Raw genomic sequence first — 17,956 nt, forward strand, 5'->3', positions numbered from 1 at the left:
TTCCATTGTCAGAACATGGTTTATGACACTGTGGACCGGTTTACATTAGGCTGTACTCTCTGACCAGCCTCTTCCATTGTCAGAACATGGTTTATGACACTGTGGACCGGTTTACATTAGGCTGTACTCTCCGACCAGCCTCTTCCATTGTCAGAACATGGTTTGACACTGTGGACCTGTTTACATTAGGCTGTACTCTGACCAGCCTCTTCCATTGTAAAACCATGGTTTATGACACTGTGGACCTGTTTACATTAGGCTGTACTCTGACCAGCCTCTTCCATTGTCAGAACATGGTTTATGACACTGTGGACCGGTTTACATTAGGCTGTACACTCTGACCAGCCTCTTCCATTGTAAAACCATGGTTTATGACACTGTGGACCTGTTTACATTAGGCTGTACTCTCTGACCAGCCTCTTCCATTGTCAGAACATGGTTTATGACACTGTGGACCGGTTTACATTAGGCTGTACTCTCTGACCAGCCTCTTCCATTGTCAGAACATGGTTTATGACACTGTGGACCGGTTTACATTAGGCTGTACTCTCTGACCAGCCTCTTCCATTGTCAGAACATGGTTTATGACACTGTGGACCGGTTTACATTAGGCTGTACTCTCTGACCAGCCTCTTCCATTGTAAAACCATGGTTTATGACACTGTGGACCTGTTTACATTAGGCTGTACTCTCTGACCAGCCTCTTCCATTGTAAAACCATGGTTTATGACACTGTGGACCGGTTTACATTAGGCTGTACTCTCCGACCAGCCTCTTCCATTGTCAGAACATGGTTTATGACACTGTTACGAATCCCTTTGGCCCAGCAGTCTAGGGGGGATGGATACGAGACCCGTAACATAAATCATGCAAATTATAATAGTGATAAAGAACAGTGAGAACCAAAAACCACAGACAACTGAAATCTACCGTCAAACTCAAAAGGTTTATTTTAAACACACGGTAAAGGGGTGTGAGAAAAGGGGCTGAGCTGGACCCAAGCAAAGAAACAATAATCCAAAACACCCCTAAACTAGACTAGCCTACCTCAAGAACAGCTAGCTAACTAACCAAAAATACAGTGGGTGGTCCGCCCAGTTCTAACTAGGGTACTTAGACAAAGTATTCCTACGGGTAATGTATGCCCATGGGCGACTTGTCTTGGTACCTCCTTTTCACACCAAACAAACAAAACAATACTCACAGGATAACCGGACAAATGTAGTTGCAAAACAAAAGAGATCAATACAGAGATAAAGCGATGGATAGAGCTGGGGACAGAGAGAGCTATTGAGAGAATGAACACAAAGATTGATCTCAGAGTGAGAATGAGCTAGAGAGAGAGCAACTGACTGGGGTTTTTAAACCATGGGAAAGGGGCTGTGATTGGGTGAGGGAAGAGGAGCAGGTGTCTTCTGTTTGGGGACTGATTGGGGAGTGATGATTGTCACCTTTGAGGGGAGAAGGAGAGAGAAACGAAACACACAGGATACTTGTATCCGTAACAGTCACTGTGGACCTGTTTACATTAGGCTGTACTCTCTGACCAGCCTCTTCCATTGTAAGACCATGGTTTATGACATGGTCCACAATTGTGGCTCTGATTTCATCAGGGACTCTTATTCTTTGCCTTCTACCTCTTCCTCTATTCTCTTCCCCTAACACCACCACGCATTCTTACACACCTTCTTATTGCTCTTCCACCAGCATGTAGCTGCTGTTCAGGGTAGTGATGTTCCTCCATGTTCAGAAATGGTAGTGATTGTGCTGTGGGCAAGCTCCATATATATGCTTCCAAACTTGATTGGTAAGATTGTGATTCATTACTATGTCACCTGGCAGGTAATTTGACAATTTAGCAGACATCACCAACATTCCATGTCGTAGATATTTATGGAATATGGATGTATATCTGACTGATTTTGATAATTGAATGGATCATTTTGCATGTGATGGCTCACACGATGACAGAATGTTTAGAGTTGTGAAGAGTATCACAGTTTCACTGAGAATCAACTCAGCAGTTTTGATCAGCCACATGCATGTAGTTATTGTGCAAATTGTAGACAATTGTATTTACTCTTTTGCACACGTGCCAAAACATGTCAGTTGCTTAAATGAATAAGAAATTCAAATCTGGTGTGAACAAGAACCTAATTGTTCAGAGATTTTTAACTTATTGTTTTGAAAAAAAATTACTCTCATTTCAGAATTGAGCCAAAGCGATTGAGAAAAACGTAAAAAAAATACATTAAAAAAGATTCTACTGAATCAGAGAAACACTGCTGAATGAGGCCAAAAATTTGCTGTGAATGATTGATTTATATGATATATTAGTGAAATTATGAAAATGAGTTTGTCTTGGCTAATAATAGAATCCAGTCCCCCTGAGCCCAGACATCAATTCAAAGTCAATTCCACGTTGGTTCAATGTAATTTCATTGAAATGACATGGAAACAACGTTGATTCAACCAGTGATTAAATTAAGCAAGCAAGCTTATCTCAATTACTTCGTTAGACTCTTGTATTGCCCTTGATCATGATTTGCAGTTCCATTACATTACACCGAAGAGTCATTGGACGAAGGCGTCTTCTGTATGGGGAAGTTTTGTTAATTAAGAGCCACAATGCTCGGTCTGAACATTAACAAGCATCGCTTGCGTTTAGGTTTTGGAAACAGAAGGACCTTATCTTTCATATCTGCATTTTTTTTTTTTTTACAAAAGGTTCAATTGATACACACCTTAACATTTTGTTGTTGCAAATATGTTTTCAGATTTTGTCTGTGGTTGTGGTTTGCGCAAATATGTAAGCTAGTTCAAACCCTCACCCTTTCGCGACTGCTCGCCTCTCATGTCCTTTCCCAGCCTCCGTACTTTCTGCTGGCCCCGCCCCTTTGTTGCTTCTTCTCGAAAGCGTACAGGCCGCTCTTTGAAAAGCTAGCTAAATAGCTAACTAGAAGACTATTGAATACTTCGAAAGGGAAACATAAAACTTGAGCTGGTGAGTAAAGCATTAGATATATACCAATGGTCATAACGGGTCGCCCAAACGTCGTTATTAGTCGTTAGGTGTGCATAACCACTAGCTAGCTATCTGCTCTTCAGACCAGCTGCTGTTTAGCTTGGTAGCTAGCTAGCTAATAGCTCATTCTAACCCATTTGAAGCTGTGCTCAAACTCAGTCGATACACAAATACAATTATTGTTTTCTGACTGGTAACTACATGCAGATCGATTTTAGCTGTATAGAATCAACGAGTTACTGTTGTACTTGATGTTCGTGTTAGCAATGTAAGTTAGCTTGTTAACTAGCGGAATTATGATTCCAGGTTGGATCCTTCAAAATAAAAGCCCTCATAGGAATATTGAAATGAATTACTGGTCACTGATATTGTTCTATTTAGTAAAAACAATATATTTACAATGAATGATAGAAAATGTAACGATTTGACACACTTGACAGCAATGGAATCTGACTATACATGTGGATCTTGGATGGTACAGAGTGTTTTTGTATTACACCACATTCTCCTATCTACACAGGTGACCTCACAAGGAATTCCCCTCCTGCTCTGGTGGGAGGAAGAAGATCCAGTGTTGTGAGAACTCAGAACCTGGAATAACTTGTCTTGGTCGGAGACTCACATAGCAGCACTTGCTAAAACTCCCAGTGGGAAGAGAGATCTAGGAGACCTTTGAATCCATATGAAAGGAAAGACACCTGACCCTATTTTTGACCAAGACGCATAGTAACTCATCAGAATAGGATCATTAAGAATCTTCTGGGACAAAATGGACCGAGAGAAGGGAATGTTGATGGATGAAATCGAAAAGGGTTTATGGAATTTAACCGAGGACAATTTACGTTACCTTTGTGAACGTCATGGACACGGTGGCAAAGATGGCTTCAAAGTTAAAGCAATGGATCACCGGTCGTTGCGGCGAAAAATCCTGGAGGAAATGTGGGACAATACGGATTCAATGAAATCAGAGGAGCAGGGAATATCTTGGTTAGTCCAACTGAAGGAGGACATCAGAAAGATACAGGAGGATGCTAGCAGTGCTGATGATGATGATGCTGTAGACTGTGACGAAGAATGGAACGGAGAGGGCGGGGTTCAGTTACCTAGCAATGGGTTGGAGGTGGAGCCCATGAGTTCCAGCCAATCTGATGATGATGGCGCTGTAGACTGTGATGAAGAAAGGGACGAGGAGGTCAGGGATTGGATGGCTAACGATGGGCTGGAGGTGGAGGTGTCTCCAGAGAGGCACACACCAGAGCAGAGAGTGAGAGGGGTGAGTATTTGATTTCCCAGTCTTACATTTTGTTTTCGCAAGTCTTTCTTTGATTCCTCGACTTCCCTTTATAAAAGGATCTGATGTTCCTCCTCTTGGTCTTTCTCCACATCTGGGGTGTAATCATTATTCCAAACAGTTGCAAAACGTTTTTCAATGGAAAAAGTGTTTTATATTAGACAAAGTCGGGTAGATCGCTCCCCGTTTTCATTCCGTTGACTTCTGTTTGTGTTCCAGTGAATACACCCCTGGTGTTCCTCCTCTTGGCCATTCTCCTTCAATGGATTTTGAGAAGTAGTTTGAATAATTGAGGATGAGAGGAATTGAGGAAAGACTTGACGGGTAGGAGATGGTTTCCCACCCTGTTTCATTCGGTCACTATTTTTACAATTTCCAGGACAAGCCTCCCCGGCCCCCCTCCTCCCTCTCGAAGTCTCCGGGTCGTGCGTCCCGCGGTAGCGCTCTACTGCGCTGTCTGAAGAAGAGGGTGTCTGTGCAGCTAGACGACAGCAAAACAACTCGCACAGGAGAGAAATCTCACAGCCTGTCTAGTGCTAAACGATGCAAGAAAACTCTCCCAGGAGACAGGCCTAGCTCCCATATCTGTGATCACTGTGGGAAGAATTTAGGAAGTCAAAAAAGCCTGAAAAGCCACATGCGCGTTCATACCGAAGACAAACCTCATGAGTGCTCCGAGTGTGGGGAGACGTTCCGTCTGTTAAGAAGCCTAAAAAAACATCAGAAACTTCACACTGGTGAGGTTAGAGGGACGAAAAAAGTCAAAGTTCCGCATCCGTGTCCTCACTGCGGGACGATGCTAGCTTCCAAGAAAGAATTAAAGGATCATCTGCGAATCCGCCACACTGAAAAAACTCAGCTCTGCTCTGAATGTGGCAAGAGATTCTCTAGCACCTACGCCCTGAGGAAACACCAGCGACTACACACTGGGGAACAGCTCCACCTCTGCCCTGACTGTGGGAAGACCTTCTATACTCAGGCACACTTGATATCTCACCAGAGGGTCCATGCTGAACACAGGGAAAGGCCGCATGTGTGTCCTGTCTGTGGGAGGGGCTTTACAGCAGCTTCATCCTTGAAGTCACATCAGAGTATTCACACTGGCGAGAAACCTTACCTCTGCTCTGAATGCGGGAAGAGTTTCAGAACATTAGGACACTTCACAACACACCAGAAACAGCATGTAGAAGCAAAGCCATCTTTCCCTTGCCCTGTTTGCAATCAGTGTCTCTCAACAAAGCGCAACCTGATATTTCACCAGAGAATGCACACTGGAGAGAAGCCTTACCACTGCTCTCAGTGTGACCGGCGCTTTGTTAATGAGCAGAAATTGAAAAGTCATCAGCGTGTACACACTGGAGAGAAGCCCTACCTTTGCTCCCAGTGTGGGAAAAGTTTCGCTCTTTCACAAAATCTTAAAAAGCATCTCAGGGTGCATTCGGGTGAGAGGCGTTACAGATGTACCTATTGTGTAAAGAGTTTCATTTCTTCATCTGGTCTGAAATCACACCTGCAAACACACACTGGAGTGAAACCCTGCCACTGCCCTGAATGTGGGAAAGGTTTCTCAGAGAAGAGGGCTCTAAAGAATCACATGCTCACACACGGGAGAGAAACCGCTCCAACGTTCCAATGTCTGTGAGAATGTAACTCAGCACCAGGAGATACACACTGGGGTTGAAGAGCATAAATAACTGCCATTAGACTGAGTCGCTCTGCATAAGAGCGTCTGCTAAATTACTAAAACATTTAAAAATAAAACATAGATATTGTACACCGCTGCCTTCCCGACTCCCACGTGATAGTTCATTTCTGTCTTATTTTCTCTGAAAAGGCTTACTAAGAAACTACCATAACTAGTTATTTTGTGTCTTGGTGTTCTGTTTATGAATTGTCTGCTTGCTTTGAACTGTTCTATCGAGCCTGACTCCAGAACCTGTTTTGTGTATGTATGTATGTGTATGTATGTATGTATCTGTGTGTGTGTGTGTGTGTGTGTGTATATATGACTCCCATTTTGGCATGTATTTAGCAGTGTATGGTGCAGTACCAATGTGGCCACTAAAAGGACACCACTTGCCTGTTTTTTAATGTTGTGAGGTTGCTTCACTTTTCTTCTACTATGGTGGGCTCGCGCTATGGCAGTTTTAGAAGAAGTCTGCCAAGACAACTGTACAAGTCTGAACGAAGCAACAAGATAAATACATTATGGCATCTTATTCCCGAGGTAACAAACACGCCTGCACTGATCTGTCTCGTATCTTTTGCAAAGAGTCATGGGATTGATCAAAAGGACTCCGGCTGTTATAACGTTAAAAAAATAATACTGAAGTGAAGTAAATTCCTTTGTAAAAACAGGCTGAATTTAAGCGAAATCAATAATTTTTATTTTTTTTTTGCTGAGGATATCTTACTTTTACATCTAGCTACGGTGTTTTTGTGTTTGTACAAGCAGTACTTCTAACTTAAATTTGTCCAACACAGACAAACGAAGGGGCCAGGGTTCAGGTCTGGAAGCACGCTTTCCACTGTACCCAGAGGGCAGTTTCAGTACTGCAGTTTGCCTGACATTTGGCCCACAAAGACCATTCCCATTGATGGTCCCATAGAGAAGTCAGATTTCAAATTCCTAATAAGATACTTTACCCGTCACCTTTGTGCACAAAATATCAGTTGAGGCCATCTTTTTCTCCATCACTCACAGCCGAAGACATTAACATTTTACATTCAACCAATGTCTGCCATGTTTAGGCCTCTCGAAAGGCCTCCCGAGTGGCGCAGCGGTCTAAGACACTGCAGTGTTAGAAGCGTCACTACAGACCCTGGTTCGTTCCCAGGCTGTGTCACAACCGGCCGTGATCGGGATAGGGCTAGGGCGGCGCACAATTGGCCCAGCTTCGTCCAGGTTAGGGGAGGGTTTGGCCTAGGGTAGGCCGTCATTGTAAATAAGAATTTGTTCTTAACTGACTTGCCTAGTTAAATAAAAATATATATTTTTGGATGACGTGATGATGTCATCACTGCTCGCGGTGCTCCCTGTGCGCATTGAGTGCTAGTGTGCATGTGAGTTGGCCCCAGTGAAAAGGATGCAACCCGGAGATATACAGTGCGACAGGTAACCTAGCGGTTAAGAGCATTGGGCCAGTAACCGAAAGGTCGCTGGGTCGAATCCCTGAGACGACTTGGTGAAAAATCTGCCCTTGAGCAAGGCATTTAACCCTAATTGCTCCTGTTTTATATAGACCATCCACAAGTCAGCGTTTTGTGAATGTGAGTAGGTTAAGTTGAAAACAACAGTCTTCCATTTTGGATGCAGTCTCCAGTTAATTTATAGGCCGAGGCTACGAATATAAAGTTTTCACTCCCGCCTCCGTCCCTCCCCTTTAGAAACATCTTTCTCAAAACTAAGGATACAAATAATGTTTTGCGTATGTGTTTATTTTACACACACATTCAAGTTTCTCTCTTTAATCTATGCTTTACTCCCCCTCTTCTGAACCCTCGACCAATGTGATCGACATGGTACTGTAGCCTCTGTTCTATAAACTCTGGCGATTTTGAAAGAATATTCCCAAAATATATATGTGAAGGCTAACTGTCTGTTGTGACGGATATTGCCTTGAATAAGGCGCCGTCTACACACTGCATTGGAGTAAAAACGATCAGCGTTTTGTGTGATGATGTCATCTTTATAGTGATACTGCCATGTAGCCAGAGTTACTGAACACTAAATACTTCCTTCATAAGCTAGCTAGCTACTGGCAACATTGTTATCACAATAAATGAGTTTGTATTAATAATAATAATATCCATGAATTAAATGGCAGTTTAGAAGAAGTCTGAAGAAGCAACTAGCTACATATGTGTTTATATATTTATTTAAAGGTCTAGGCTCCAATTCTTCTGAATGACTATCTCTATCCACTTCTTGTAATGTGTCATTGTTTAATAACTAATAAATGATATTTTAACAGACCCACGTTATGTTCCCCGGGCGCCGAAGACGTGGATTTAAGGCAGCCTACCCGCACCTCTCTGATTCAGAGGGGTTGGGTTAAATGCATTTCAGTTGAAGGTATTCAGTTGTACAACTGACCAGGTATCCCCCTTTCCCCTGGACTCCCAGGAGTCATCTTTTAGTTCTACATCAATACATGCCCAATTCATAATGTAGATTATAGTGTTCATAGTGTAGTCTGTAGTTTTTAGCTTACACTGTTCATAGTGTAGTCTGTAGTTTTTAGCTTACACTGTTCATAGTGTAGTCTAGTTTTTAGCTTACACTGTTCATAGTGTAGTCTAGTTTTTAGTTTACACTGTTCATAGTGTAGTCTGTAGTTTTTAGCTTACACTGTTCATAGTGTAGTCTGTAGTTTTTAGCTTACACTGTTCATAGTGTAGTCTCGTTTTTAGCTTACACTGTTCATAGTGTAGTCTAGTTTTTAGTTTACACTGTTCATAGTGTAGTCTAGTTTTTAGTTTACACTGTTCATAGTGTAGTCTGTAGTTTTTAGCTTACACTGTTCATAGTGTAGTTTTTAGCTTACACTGTTCATAGTGTACATACTGTATGTGAAGTGTGTAAATGCTGCGTGTATATCTTGTCCGTATATTCTGTTTATTGTCTGTCTGAAGCCTATATTCTGTTTATTGTGTCAGCACCATATCACCAAGTCAAATTTCTGTACATGCAAATGTGTTTGGCGAATAAAGGTGATTCTCCGTTCCATCTGTTGATTGGAGGGGGAAGTTACAGATGTTGACATGTCTCACACAGTTGTTCATGTAAAGTTTCATTGTGGTGTTTTTTTTTTATGTTTAAAAATTAAACACATGTTTTTCAAATAATAAGTCATGTTTGTTCCTGCTTGGCCCCAGTGGTGAGATTGGTTTGGATGCATGAAGTTGAGCTAATTTTTCGGTCTTGTATCGATCTTTCTTAATCCAGGGTTTCCCAACCAATCTCGGTCCTCTGGACCCCAACGGGTGCCACGTTTTGGTCTTTGCCCTCCGTACCACACAGCTGATTCAACTAATCATCAAGATTTGACCATTTTAATCAGCTGTGTAGTGTTAGGGCAAAAACCAAAACGTGCACCCTTTGGGGTCCCGTGGACAGAGTTTGGGAAACGCTGGCCTAATCCCGCGGAAACTAGATCGGTTTGAAGTGGATAGAAAATGGTATGTGCTCATTAGTTGCAGACCATAGCAAACAGTTTTGCAACATAAAATGCTATGCAATGAAAACTAGTTGCGTTTGGACAAATCCCTAGTGACTACACCCAATACATTCATTTATAGATCATTTCATAAAACTACTTTCAAATTTGCTTTCACCACCCCATTTGGTAAATTGCTCAATCTTAAACATAAAACTAGTGAAAATCACCAGTAAACTCACTGAACACTCCTTTCTCTGTGCTGTGTCATTACAGAGGCATGTACTCATTTGTACGTGTACTGAGTAATTGTTGTTCTAATTAACTATGATGCAATATAGTGTATCTATGTCCTCAATGAGCATAGTTGTATTGCTATTCTCGACTCTCTCTACCCTCGGCCTTCTGCTCTCATGTCCTTTCTGCTAGCCTCGCCCCTTTGTTTTGTTCTCATCTCGAACGAGAACAGGCCGCTTGCGTTTGAACAGGTAGCTAGAAGACGACTGAATACTTCCAAAGGATAATGTTTCAATCGAACCGGTAAGTAAATCATTAGGTATCTACTAACGGCCAGAAGGGGTCGTCCAAAATATGTAATTAGCAAGTAGTTAGGTTTACATAACCGCTAATTTAGCTGGCTAGCTGCTCTTCAGACTAGCTGTTTTGTTTTAGCTTGGTAGCTAGCTAGCTAATTGCTCCTGTAAACAATGTTTAAGCTGTAGTCAAACTGAGTCGATATTCGAATAAAATGATTGTTTTCTGACTCGTAGTTACAGGCATATCGATTGTAGTTATATGAAATCATCAACGAGTTACTGTTGTATTAGCCATGTTAGCTAACGTTAGCTGCTTCTTCTTCTTTAGGATTTGGTTGGCGCATCGCATCCAACTTTTAGGTGCGTACAGCGCCACCTACTGTACTGATGTGAGGCCATTCGGTCAACGTACATTTAATTGGTATGGTAATACAAAATTGAGGAAAAGGAAAATTGCCCTGCCAACTATTAGCCCTCTATTAAAAAACACCACCCCATTCCACTATTTAACACCACCTCTTCTATTAACACCACCTCTTATATTCTACTCCAGACCGAAGGGTCTGAGAGGACAAAACACTACCACTCAACACCCCCCTGCAACTGTTTTGCAGTAAATCCTTGCAATCCCAAGTACTTCTCAGCAACTGCCACCACAACCTCTATTTTCTGTGACTTCTGATCCACCGTAGTAGCTGTTGGATCCTTCCAAATAAAAACAAATATGGGTCGCTGCAGCCCAATATGGCGACCGGAGTATGGGAGAGTGGGTGTGTCGGAAGGAGTGGCTGTATAAAAAGCGAATCAGCTAATTGGGCAGATTTGTTGCCATTCAAGAGCGTTTTGGGTGGCACAGCGAATCGATAAGGCGGCGACCAGTGTTGTATCGGCCTGCCTGCCAACTTGAAGTTTTTCCTACTGGGTATCACGGTCGTGTCGCCGGCGGCAGCTAAAGTGGCCATGTTTTTCTCTCACAAGATTTTATCTCAAGTAGAATAGCAGCCTACACAAGAAATAACTAATACTGATAACCATCTAGATGCCACCTTGATACATAGCCTACATGCAGTCTGCTACTCAATGGGGAGGGAATGAACGGAAACACCGGGACACAGTGCCCTTCGCTACCGCTTGACAAGCACGACTGTCCAGCACCGGCCTGGGAAGTAGCTACCTAGTAGCCAGTCACAGTAAGCACACGCATACAACTCATGAAGCAACATTTGAATCAAAAATAAACAATCAGTTTTCTAACTGAAAATGTATAATTTTTTGTGTAAAACTAACAGTGAAATACGACTGACTCATCCTCTGGCTTCAGAACAGAAGTCCAAACTCTCGTGGTATGGTAGCTCAATGTACGGTTGTTGCGTTTTAAGAAACGGAAGGGGGAACAACACAACTTATAGCAGAGTGCTTTTGACACACCCACCCATTACATTTTTACAATTTAGTCATTTAGCAGACGCTCTTATCCAGAGCGACTTACAGTAGTGAATTCATACATTTTTTTTAATTTTCTTTTAGTACTGGACCCCCGTCGGAATCAAACCCACAACCCTGGCGTTGCAAACACCATGCTTTACCAACTGAGCCACATGACACACCCACTAATTTCCTTTCAACACACCCACCCCTTTTGACACGCCCACTACTTTCCTTTCAACACACCCACCCCTTTCGACACACCCACTACTTTCCTTTCGACACACCCACCCCTTTCCTTTAAACTGATGGGCGATTCACGACATACAGTACCAGTCAAGAGTTTGGACACACCTACTCATTCCAGGGTTTTCCTTTATTTTGACTACATTGTAGAATAATAGTGAAGACATCAAAACTAGGAAATAACACATATGGTATCATGTAGGAAACAAAAAAAGTGTTAAACAAATCAAAATATATTTTATATTTGAGATTCTTCAAAGTAGCCACTTAACATTCTCTCAACCAGCTTCATGAGGAATGCTTTTCCAACAGTCTTAGAAGTTCCCACATATGCTGAGCACTTGTTGGATGCTTTTCCTTCACTCTGTGGTCCAACTCATCCCAAACCATCTCAATTGGGTTGAGGTCAGGTGATAGTTTGTAAACAAAATAAATGTAAACAACACTATATAGTCTCAAAATATAGTTAAAACTGTAATTTAGATTTCATGGATGGTCAGTCCTTGCATCTATAGCTCTGTCAATGAATTTGAGAGTGGTTAGATTTCTCCTGCCCCATCCCTCTGCTTTTTATCAAAACAGGGTCAGGGATGACGCTTTGTTATTGTTTTAACTGCTGATCGGTGCTTTAAGTAAAAAATGTAAGGTTGACAATCTAATGTAGAAAATGGTTTGATTTGACAGACTCTGCAAAAATAGAATGCCGCTACACATCTAGATTAGATGGTAAAAACTGGGTTTTTCTCTCACACCATGTTCTCCTACGTCCACAGGTGACCTCACAAGGAGATTCCACAGGTGACCTCACAAGGAGATTCCACAGGTGACCTCACAAGGAGATTCCACTGCTCTGGTGACAGGAAGAAGATCTGGTGTTATGACAACTCCAGATATGAGTTCTCAATTTTTTTCTTAAAACTGCATAGTTGGTTAAGGGCTTGTAAGTAAGCATTTCACTGTAAGGTTTACACATATATTTGGCGCATGTGAAAAATAACATTTGATTTGGCACAGGAGAGAGACACCTCACACTTGTTGCAGCTCCATTCAATAACCAGTTGTTATTGCTACTTTTACCAAGAAACATTCAAACTCTGCTGGGACAAAATGAATCGAAAGGAGGGAGTGTTGATGGATGAAATTGAAAAGAGTTTATGGAATTTGACTGAGGACAATTTACGCTCCCTTTGTGAACATCATGGACATGATGGATCTGAAGTTAAAGCAATGGATCACCGCTCTTTGCGGCGTAAAATCATGGAGGAAATGTGGGACAATACGGATTCAATGAAATCAGAGGAGCAGGGAATATCTTGGTTAGTCCAACTGAAAGACGACATCAGAAAGATACAGGAGGATTCTAGTGGTGCACCGTCGAGTCCCCTCCAGGCTGAGGATGCTGTAGACGGTGATGAAGAGTGGAGCGGAGAGGGAAGGGCTGGGTTACCTAGCAACGGGTTGGAGGCAGAGTCCATGAGTCCCAGACAATCCAACGACGCTGCAGACTGCGACGTGGAGGACACGGATTGGTTACCTAGCAACAGACTGGAGGCGGGGTTATCTCCAGAAAGGCACACACTAGAGCAAAGAGTGAGAGGCGTGAGTATTTATTTTCCCAGTTGGAAAGGGAGTATTTATTTTCCCAGTTGGAAAGGGAGTATTTATTTTCCCAGTTGGAAAGGGAGTATTTATTTTCACAGCCGTAAAGGGAGTGTTTATTTTCCCAGTCGGAAAGGGAGTGTTTATTTTTTTTTCCCAGTAAGCTAGGGAGTGTTAATTTATTTATTGTCCCAGTCGGAAAGGGAGTATTTATTTTCCCAGTCAAAGTGTTTCTCAACAGTCCTTCATTGATTCCTCAACTTCCTTCTATAAAAGACATTGGAGGAGAATATCTGAGGTTCCTCCTCTTGACCTTTCTCCTTTTTGAGAAGGAGGTTACATAATCGTGGATGAGGGGAATTTAAAGACTTCAAAATTAATTGACAGGTAGAAGAGCATTTCCCACCCTGATTAATTCCATCTATATTTTGTGATTTACAGGACACGTCTCTCCCGCCCCGCTCCACTCTCCCAAAGACCCTGAGTCGTGCCTCTCCCGGAAGCGCCTTAATTTGGGGTCTGAAGAGGGTGTCTGTGCAGCTGATGGACTGCAGGAAAACACCAGAGCAGAAAACCCACTCCTATGCTCAAGGCGGGAAGAGTCTTGCCACAAAAGACATTCTGGAGCGACATCTGCTAACTCACAGAGAGAAACAGAAAAATATATGCGCTGAATGTGGGGAAGTATTCAGTACATTTTCCAGCCTTACCAGGCATCTGAAAACTCATACTGGAGAGACATGTCATGTTTCTGAAACCACATGCTCTGAATGCGGAAAGACATTCAGTACACATTCCAGTCTTAGGAGACATCTGCTAACTCACACTGAAGAGAAACCGTATGTTTGCCCTCGTTGTGGGAAGAGTTTCAATGATCCAGGAAACTTGAAGAAACACATCTTTAGAACTCACTCAGGAGAACATTTTGAAGAGGAACCTTCTGAAAACAATGTTGGTTCCTCAGAACATGATGGGGCCGTGAAGAAACAAGTCCTTCATCCATGTGCTCACTGTGGTAAGAAGTTGTCAACCAAAACAAGACTAAAGATTCACCTGAACACCCACAGTGGAGAGAAACCTCATGTCTGCCCCGAATGCAGGAAGAGCTTTGCTTTCCGTCCCTCCTTGACCAAACATCAGAAACTTTGTCATTCAGAGCACGGAGGAGTGAAACGGCACGAATGTTCAGTCTGTGGGAAAGTCTTTAATCAACCAGGAGCCTTGAGGTCCCATCAAAGAACCCACACTGGAGAGAAACCCCACCTCTGCTCCGACTGTGGAAAGAGTTTCTGTTTTCGTTCGTCTCTGAGAAGACATCAGGTACTCCACGCAGGAGACAGTGCGAAGCCCCACGTGTGCTCTGTCTGTGGGAAAGGCTTCAGAGATTCTGGATACTTAAAAAAACACCAATCTATCCATTCAGGAGAGAAACCTCACCTCTGCTCCAATTGTGGAAAAACTTTCACATCCTTCCTTAGCTTAACAAATCATTCCAAATCACATCGGCTAGATGGAAACCAATTCCAATGCTCTGAATGTAAGCGCCATTTCCCAACAAAGGAACGGCTGTCAAGCCACCAGAGGACGCATACTGGTGAAAAACCTTTCTGCTGCTCCCAATGCCACAAGCGCTTCTCTCATTCAAATAGTTATCAAAGGCACCTTCGTATGCACTCCGGTGAGAAACCCTTTGTGTGTCCTCTCTGTGGGAAGCGATTTAACGACTCTTCAAACCTTAGAACACATGTTAGAAGACATAAAGGAGAAAAGGTAGGAAAGACACAGGTCTCTGAGCCATGCCCTCACTGTGGAAAGAGGCTGGCTTCTAAGGCAGGGTTAGAGACTCACCTGCGAATCCACACTGGAGAGAAACCTCACCTCTGCGCCAACTGCGGCAAGCGCTTTACCTTCCTCTCCGCCTTGAGAAGACATCAGAAAACGCAGCACAGAGAGCAAGTAGCAAAGCCGCACATCTGTTCTGTCTGTGGGAAAGGCTTCGTGGAGTCTGGAGCGCTGAAGAAACATGTGGTGACCCACGAGGAGAAACAGCACCTTTGCTCCGATTGCGGGAAGAGTTTCAGGGTGCTTCAGGCCTTGTCGATTCATCAGAGAACCAAGCATCAGAAAACAAATGAGCAAGTAAGAGAGAACAATTCGTACCTCTGCCTTACTTGCGGCCAGGAATTCAATTCAAAGCATAGATTGGTAATCCACGAGAGAAAGCACACAGGAGAGAAACCTTACCAATGCTCCCAGTGTGGTAGGTGCTTCGCTGATAAGACTAATATGAGGCGTCACCAGACGGTGCACACAGGAGAGAAACCATTCCAATGCTCCGTCTGCGACATGAAGTTCTCTCAAGTCGCCTCTTTAATACGGCACCGGCTAATACACTCGGGTCAGAAACCGCACCACTGCACTTACTGTGACAAGAGTTTCTCTCAGTCGAACACGCTAAAAACGCACATACTAACCCACACGGGAGAGAAACCGTACCAGTGCCCCGACTGTGGGAAGGGTTTCACTGAAAAGAAAGCCATTAAGAAACACCAACGCGACACACACGGGACAGGAGCACACAGCAACGCACTGCTTTCTCATAGAGATTGAGTCAAGACCGGAGTCCTCGAGCAAAGCCCTACCGATGTCCTGACTGAAGAAAATGTTTCTCAGAGAAAAGAGCTCTTGTGAAAAACCAGAAGGCACACCGGAGAGACAGCGCCCCCTATTTTTTCATTTTGAACTGAAGGTTTTGAGAATGTTTTAAAATAAACATGTGCTTTTTAAAATAATGTTTTTTTTCTCCACTTGGCCCAAATTGTGAGTCTGCTTTGGATGCAGTCATGAATTTGTGCTCAGAACATTTTCTGGTCTTGAATGTGATGTTTATTTTTGTATGTTTAGCTGTATAGATTAATCCTCTGGAAGCTAAAGTGGTTTCAAGTGGATAGAAACATGGATTTACATGGATTTATATATTGATATTTCAATAATACTATTGCATTCAACAGCTGGTTTTGGCAAATTGCTCAATCATAAACATAAACATTCTAAACGAACTAGTGAAATCACCAGCAAACTGAACACTCCTTTCTGAGCTGTATCATCATGACATGGGCTATTACCCAACGTGGGTAAAACAGGTCATTTCATTCATGTGTACGTGTATTAACTCAACAATCATCCTACTGAGTAATGTTTCTTTTTATTTAGTGATAAAGTCTATCCATGTCCTCAATGAGGATATCTTCATTAGTTTTCTCATCTCTCTCTTACCTCTTTACATGTGATAGGAAAGCATCCAACAGGAAGATGTGATTACTGCCGGGAAACAGAGACAGTGGAGCATGTGCTGATACAGTGTGGTCAGTAGGAGAGAGACTGATACAGTATGGTCAGTAGGAGAGAGACTGATACAGTGTGGTCAGTAGGAGAGAGACTGATACAGTGTGGTCAGTATGAGAGAGACTGATACAGTGTGGTCAGTAGGAGAGAGACTGATACAGTGTGGTCAGTAGGAGAGAGACTGATACAGTGTGGTCAGTAGGAGAGGGAAGGAGAGAGACTGATACAGTGTGGTCAGTATGAGAGAGACTGATACAGTGTGGTCAGTAGGAGAGAGACTGATACAGTGTGGTCAGTATGAGAGAGACTGATACAGTGTGGTCAGTAGGAGAGAAACTGATACAGTGTGGTCAGTATGAGAGAGACTGATACAGTGGGGTCAGAAGGAGAGAGACTGATACAGTGTGGTCAGTAGGAGAGGGAAGGAGAGAGACTGATACACTGTGGTCAGTAGGAGAGGGAAGGAGAGAGACTGATACACTGTGGTCAGTAGGAGAGGGAAGGAGAGAGACTGATACACTGTGGTCAGTAGGAGAGGGAAGGAGAGAGACTGATACAGTGTGGTCAGTAGGAGAGAGACTGATACAGAGTGGTCAGTAGGAGAGAGACTGATACAGTGTGGTCAGTATGAGAGAGACTGATACAGTGTGGTCAGTAGGAGAGGGAAGGAGAGAGACTGATACAGTGTGGTCTGTAGGAGAGAGAAGGAGAGAGACTGATACAGTGTGGTCAGTAGGAGAGAGACTGATACAGTGTGGTCAGTAGGAGAGAGGAGAGAGACTGGAACAGTGTGGCCAGTAATCGAATCTCCCAGATAACATTCCTTAATTAAAAAAAATATGGGGTGCCCCAGAGCGAGAAATTTCACTGCCTAATTTCTTCTGGGCAGGCAAACGGGGAGGGGACAATAAATAGACCAGAGCCAGCCAATAGCTTTGAGCTCACGTGAGAGAGGGAACACCCACTTACACTGACAGGAACCTTGAATATTTTTTTTACGGTAAACAGCCTTAATAAATATCTTATTAATCCACCATCTTTGGAAGTACAAAAGATTCATATCAAAAGATTGTATCTAATGATGTTCTGGGCAACTTGGATGGGGGTGGGGGCCACAAACAATCTGAACAGCATGAGGGGTTCACAGTGGCTCAAGGGTCAGCATACCCACATCAATACCCCCCCCCGACCGAGGAGATCAAATGTTGCAGTTTTAAAGTAATTTGGCTGAAATTTCCTTATACATATTTTACCATAGGGTGGAGAGAAATGTTTGCTATTTTTAATATAATATTTGAGTGACTAACAAAATCAATGGGGGGCCCAACGG

General features: G+C 43.0%; 2 protein-coding genes across 4 annotated transcripts; both read left to right on the forward strand.

Annotated features, from left to right (window-relative positions):
* The first annotated feature begins 2,865 nt into the window (after positions 1-2,865).
* On the forward strand, positions 2,866-9,164 carry LOC106593542 (gastrula zinc finger protein XlCGF26.1). Its single transcript, XM_014184884.2, has 3 exons — positions 2,866-3,004; positions 3,546-4,298; positions 4,696-9,164. The coding sequence occupies exons 2-3, from the start codon at positions 3,795-3,797 to the stop codon at positions 5,956-5,958; spliced, it is 1,767 nt and encodes a 588-aa protein (XP_014040359.2). The 5' UTR covers positions 2,866-3,004; positions 3,546-3,794; the 3' UTR covers positions 5,959-9,164.
* A 582-nt stretch (positions 9,165-9,746) lies between these two features.
* Positions 9,747-16,534, forward strand: LOC106593608 (zinc finger protein 11). Of its 3 annotated transcripts, none has more exons than XM_014184971.2 (4): positions 9,747-10,015; positions 10,340-10,371; positions 12,456-13,281; positions 13,723-16,534. In XM_014184971.2, the coding sequence occupies exons 3-4, from the start codon at positions 12,790-12,792 to the stop codon at positions 15,889-15,891; spliced, it is 2,661 nt and encodes an 886-aa protein (XP_014040446.2). In that variant the 5' UTR covers positions 9,747-10,015; positions 10,340-10,371; positions 12,456-12,789; the 3' UTR covers positions 15,892-16,534. The 3 variants fall into 3 exon arrangements, with proteins under 3 accessions (XP_014040446.2, XP_014040462.2, XP_014040449.2); XM_014184987.2 differs by having other exon boundaries at positions 12,456-13,272; XM_014184974.2 differs by lacking the exon at positions 10,340-10,371.
* Positions 16,535-17,956: the final 1,422 nt, after the last annotated feature.

The sequence above is a fragment of the Salmo salar genome, chromosome ssa02 (assembly GCF_905237065.1).
Source record: "Salmo salar chromosome ssa02, Ssal_v3.1, whole genome shotgun sequence".
Taxonomy (NCBI): Eukaryota; Metazoa; Chordata; class Actinopteri; order Salmoniformes; family Salmonidae; genus Salmo; species Salmo salar.

What these genes read in the sequence shown, in the direction of transcription:
- LOC106593542 (XM_014184884.2), top strand. Translation starts at nt 3,795, where the DNA reads ATGGACCGAGAGAAGGGAATGTTGATGGATGAAATCGAAAAGGGTTTA. An exon ending in CAGAGCAGAGAGTGAGAGGG is followed by an intron (nt 4,299 to 4,695) that starts GTGAGTATTTGA and finishes TACAATTTCCAG; the next exon opens with GACAAGCCTCCCCGGCCCCC.
- LOC106593608 (XM_014184971.2), top strand. Translation starts at nt 12,790, where the DNA reads ATGAATCGAAAGGAGGGAGTGTTGATGGATGAAATTGAAAAGAGTTTA. An exon ending in TAGAGCAAAGAGTGAGAGGC is followed by an intron (nt 13,282 to 13,722) that starts GTGAGTATTTAT and finishes TGTGATTTACAG; the next exon opens with GACACGTCTCTCCCGCCCCG.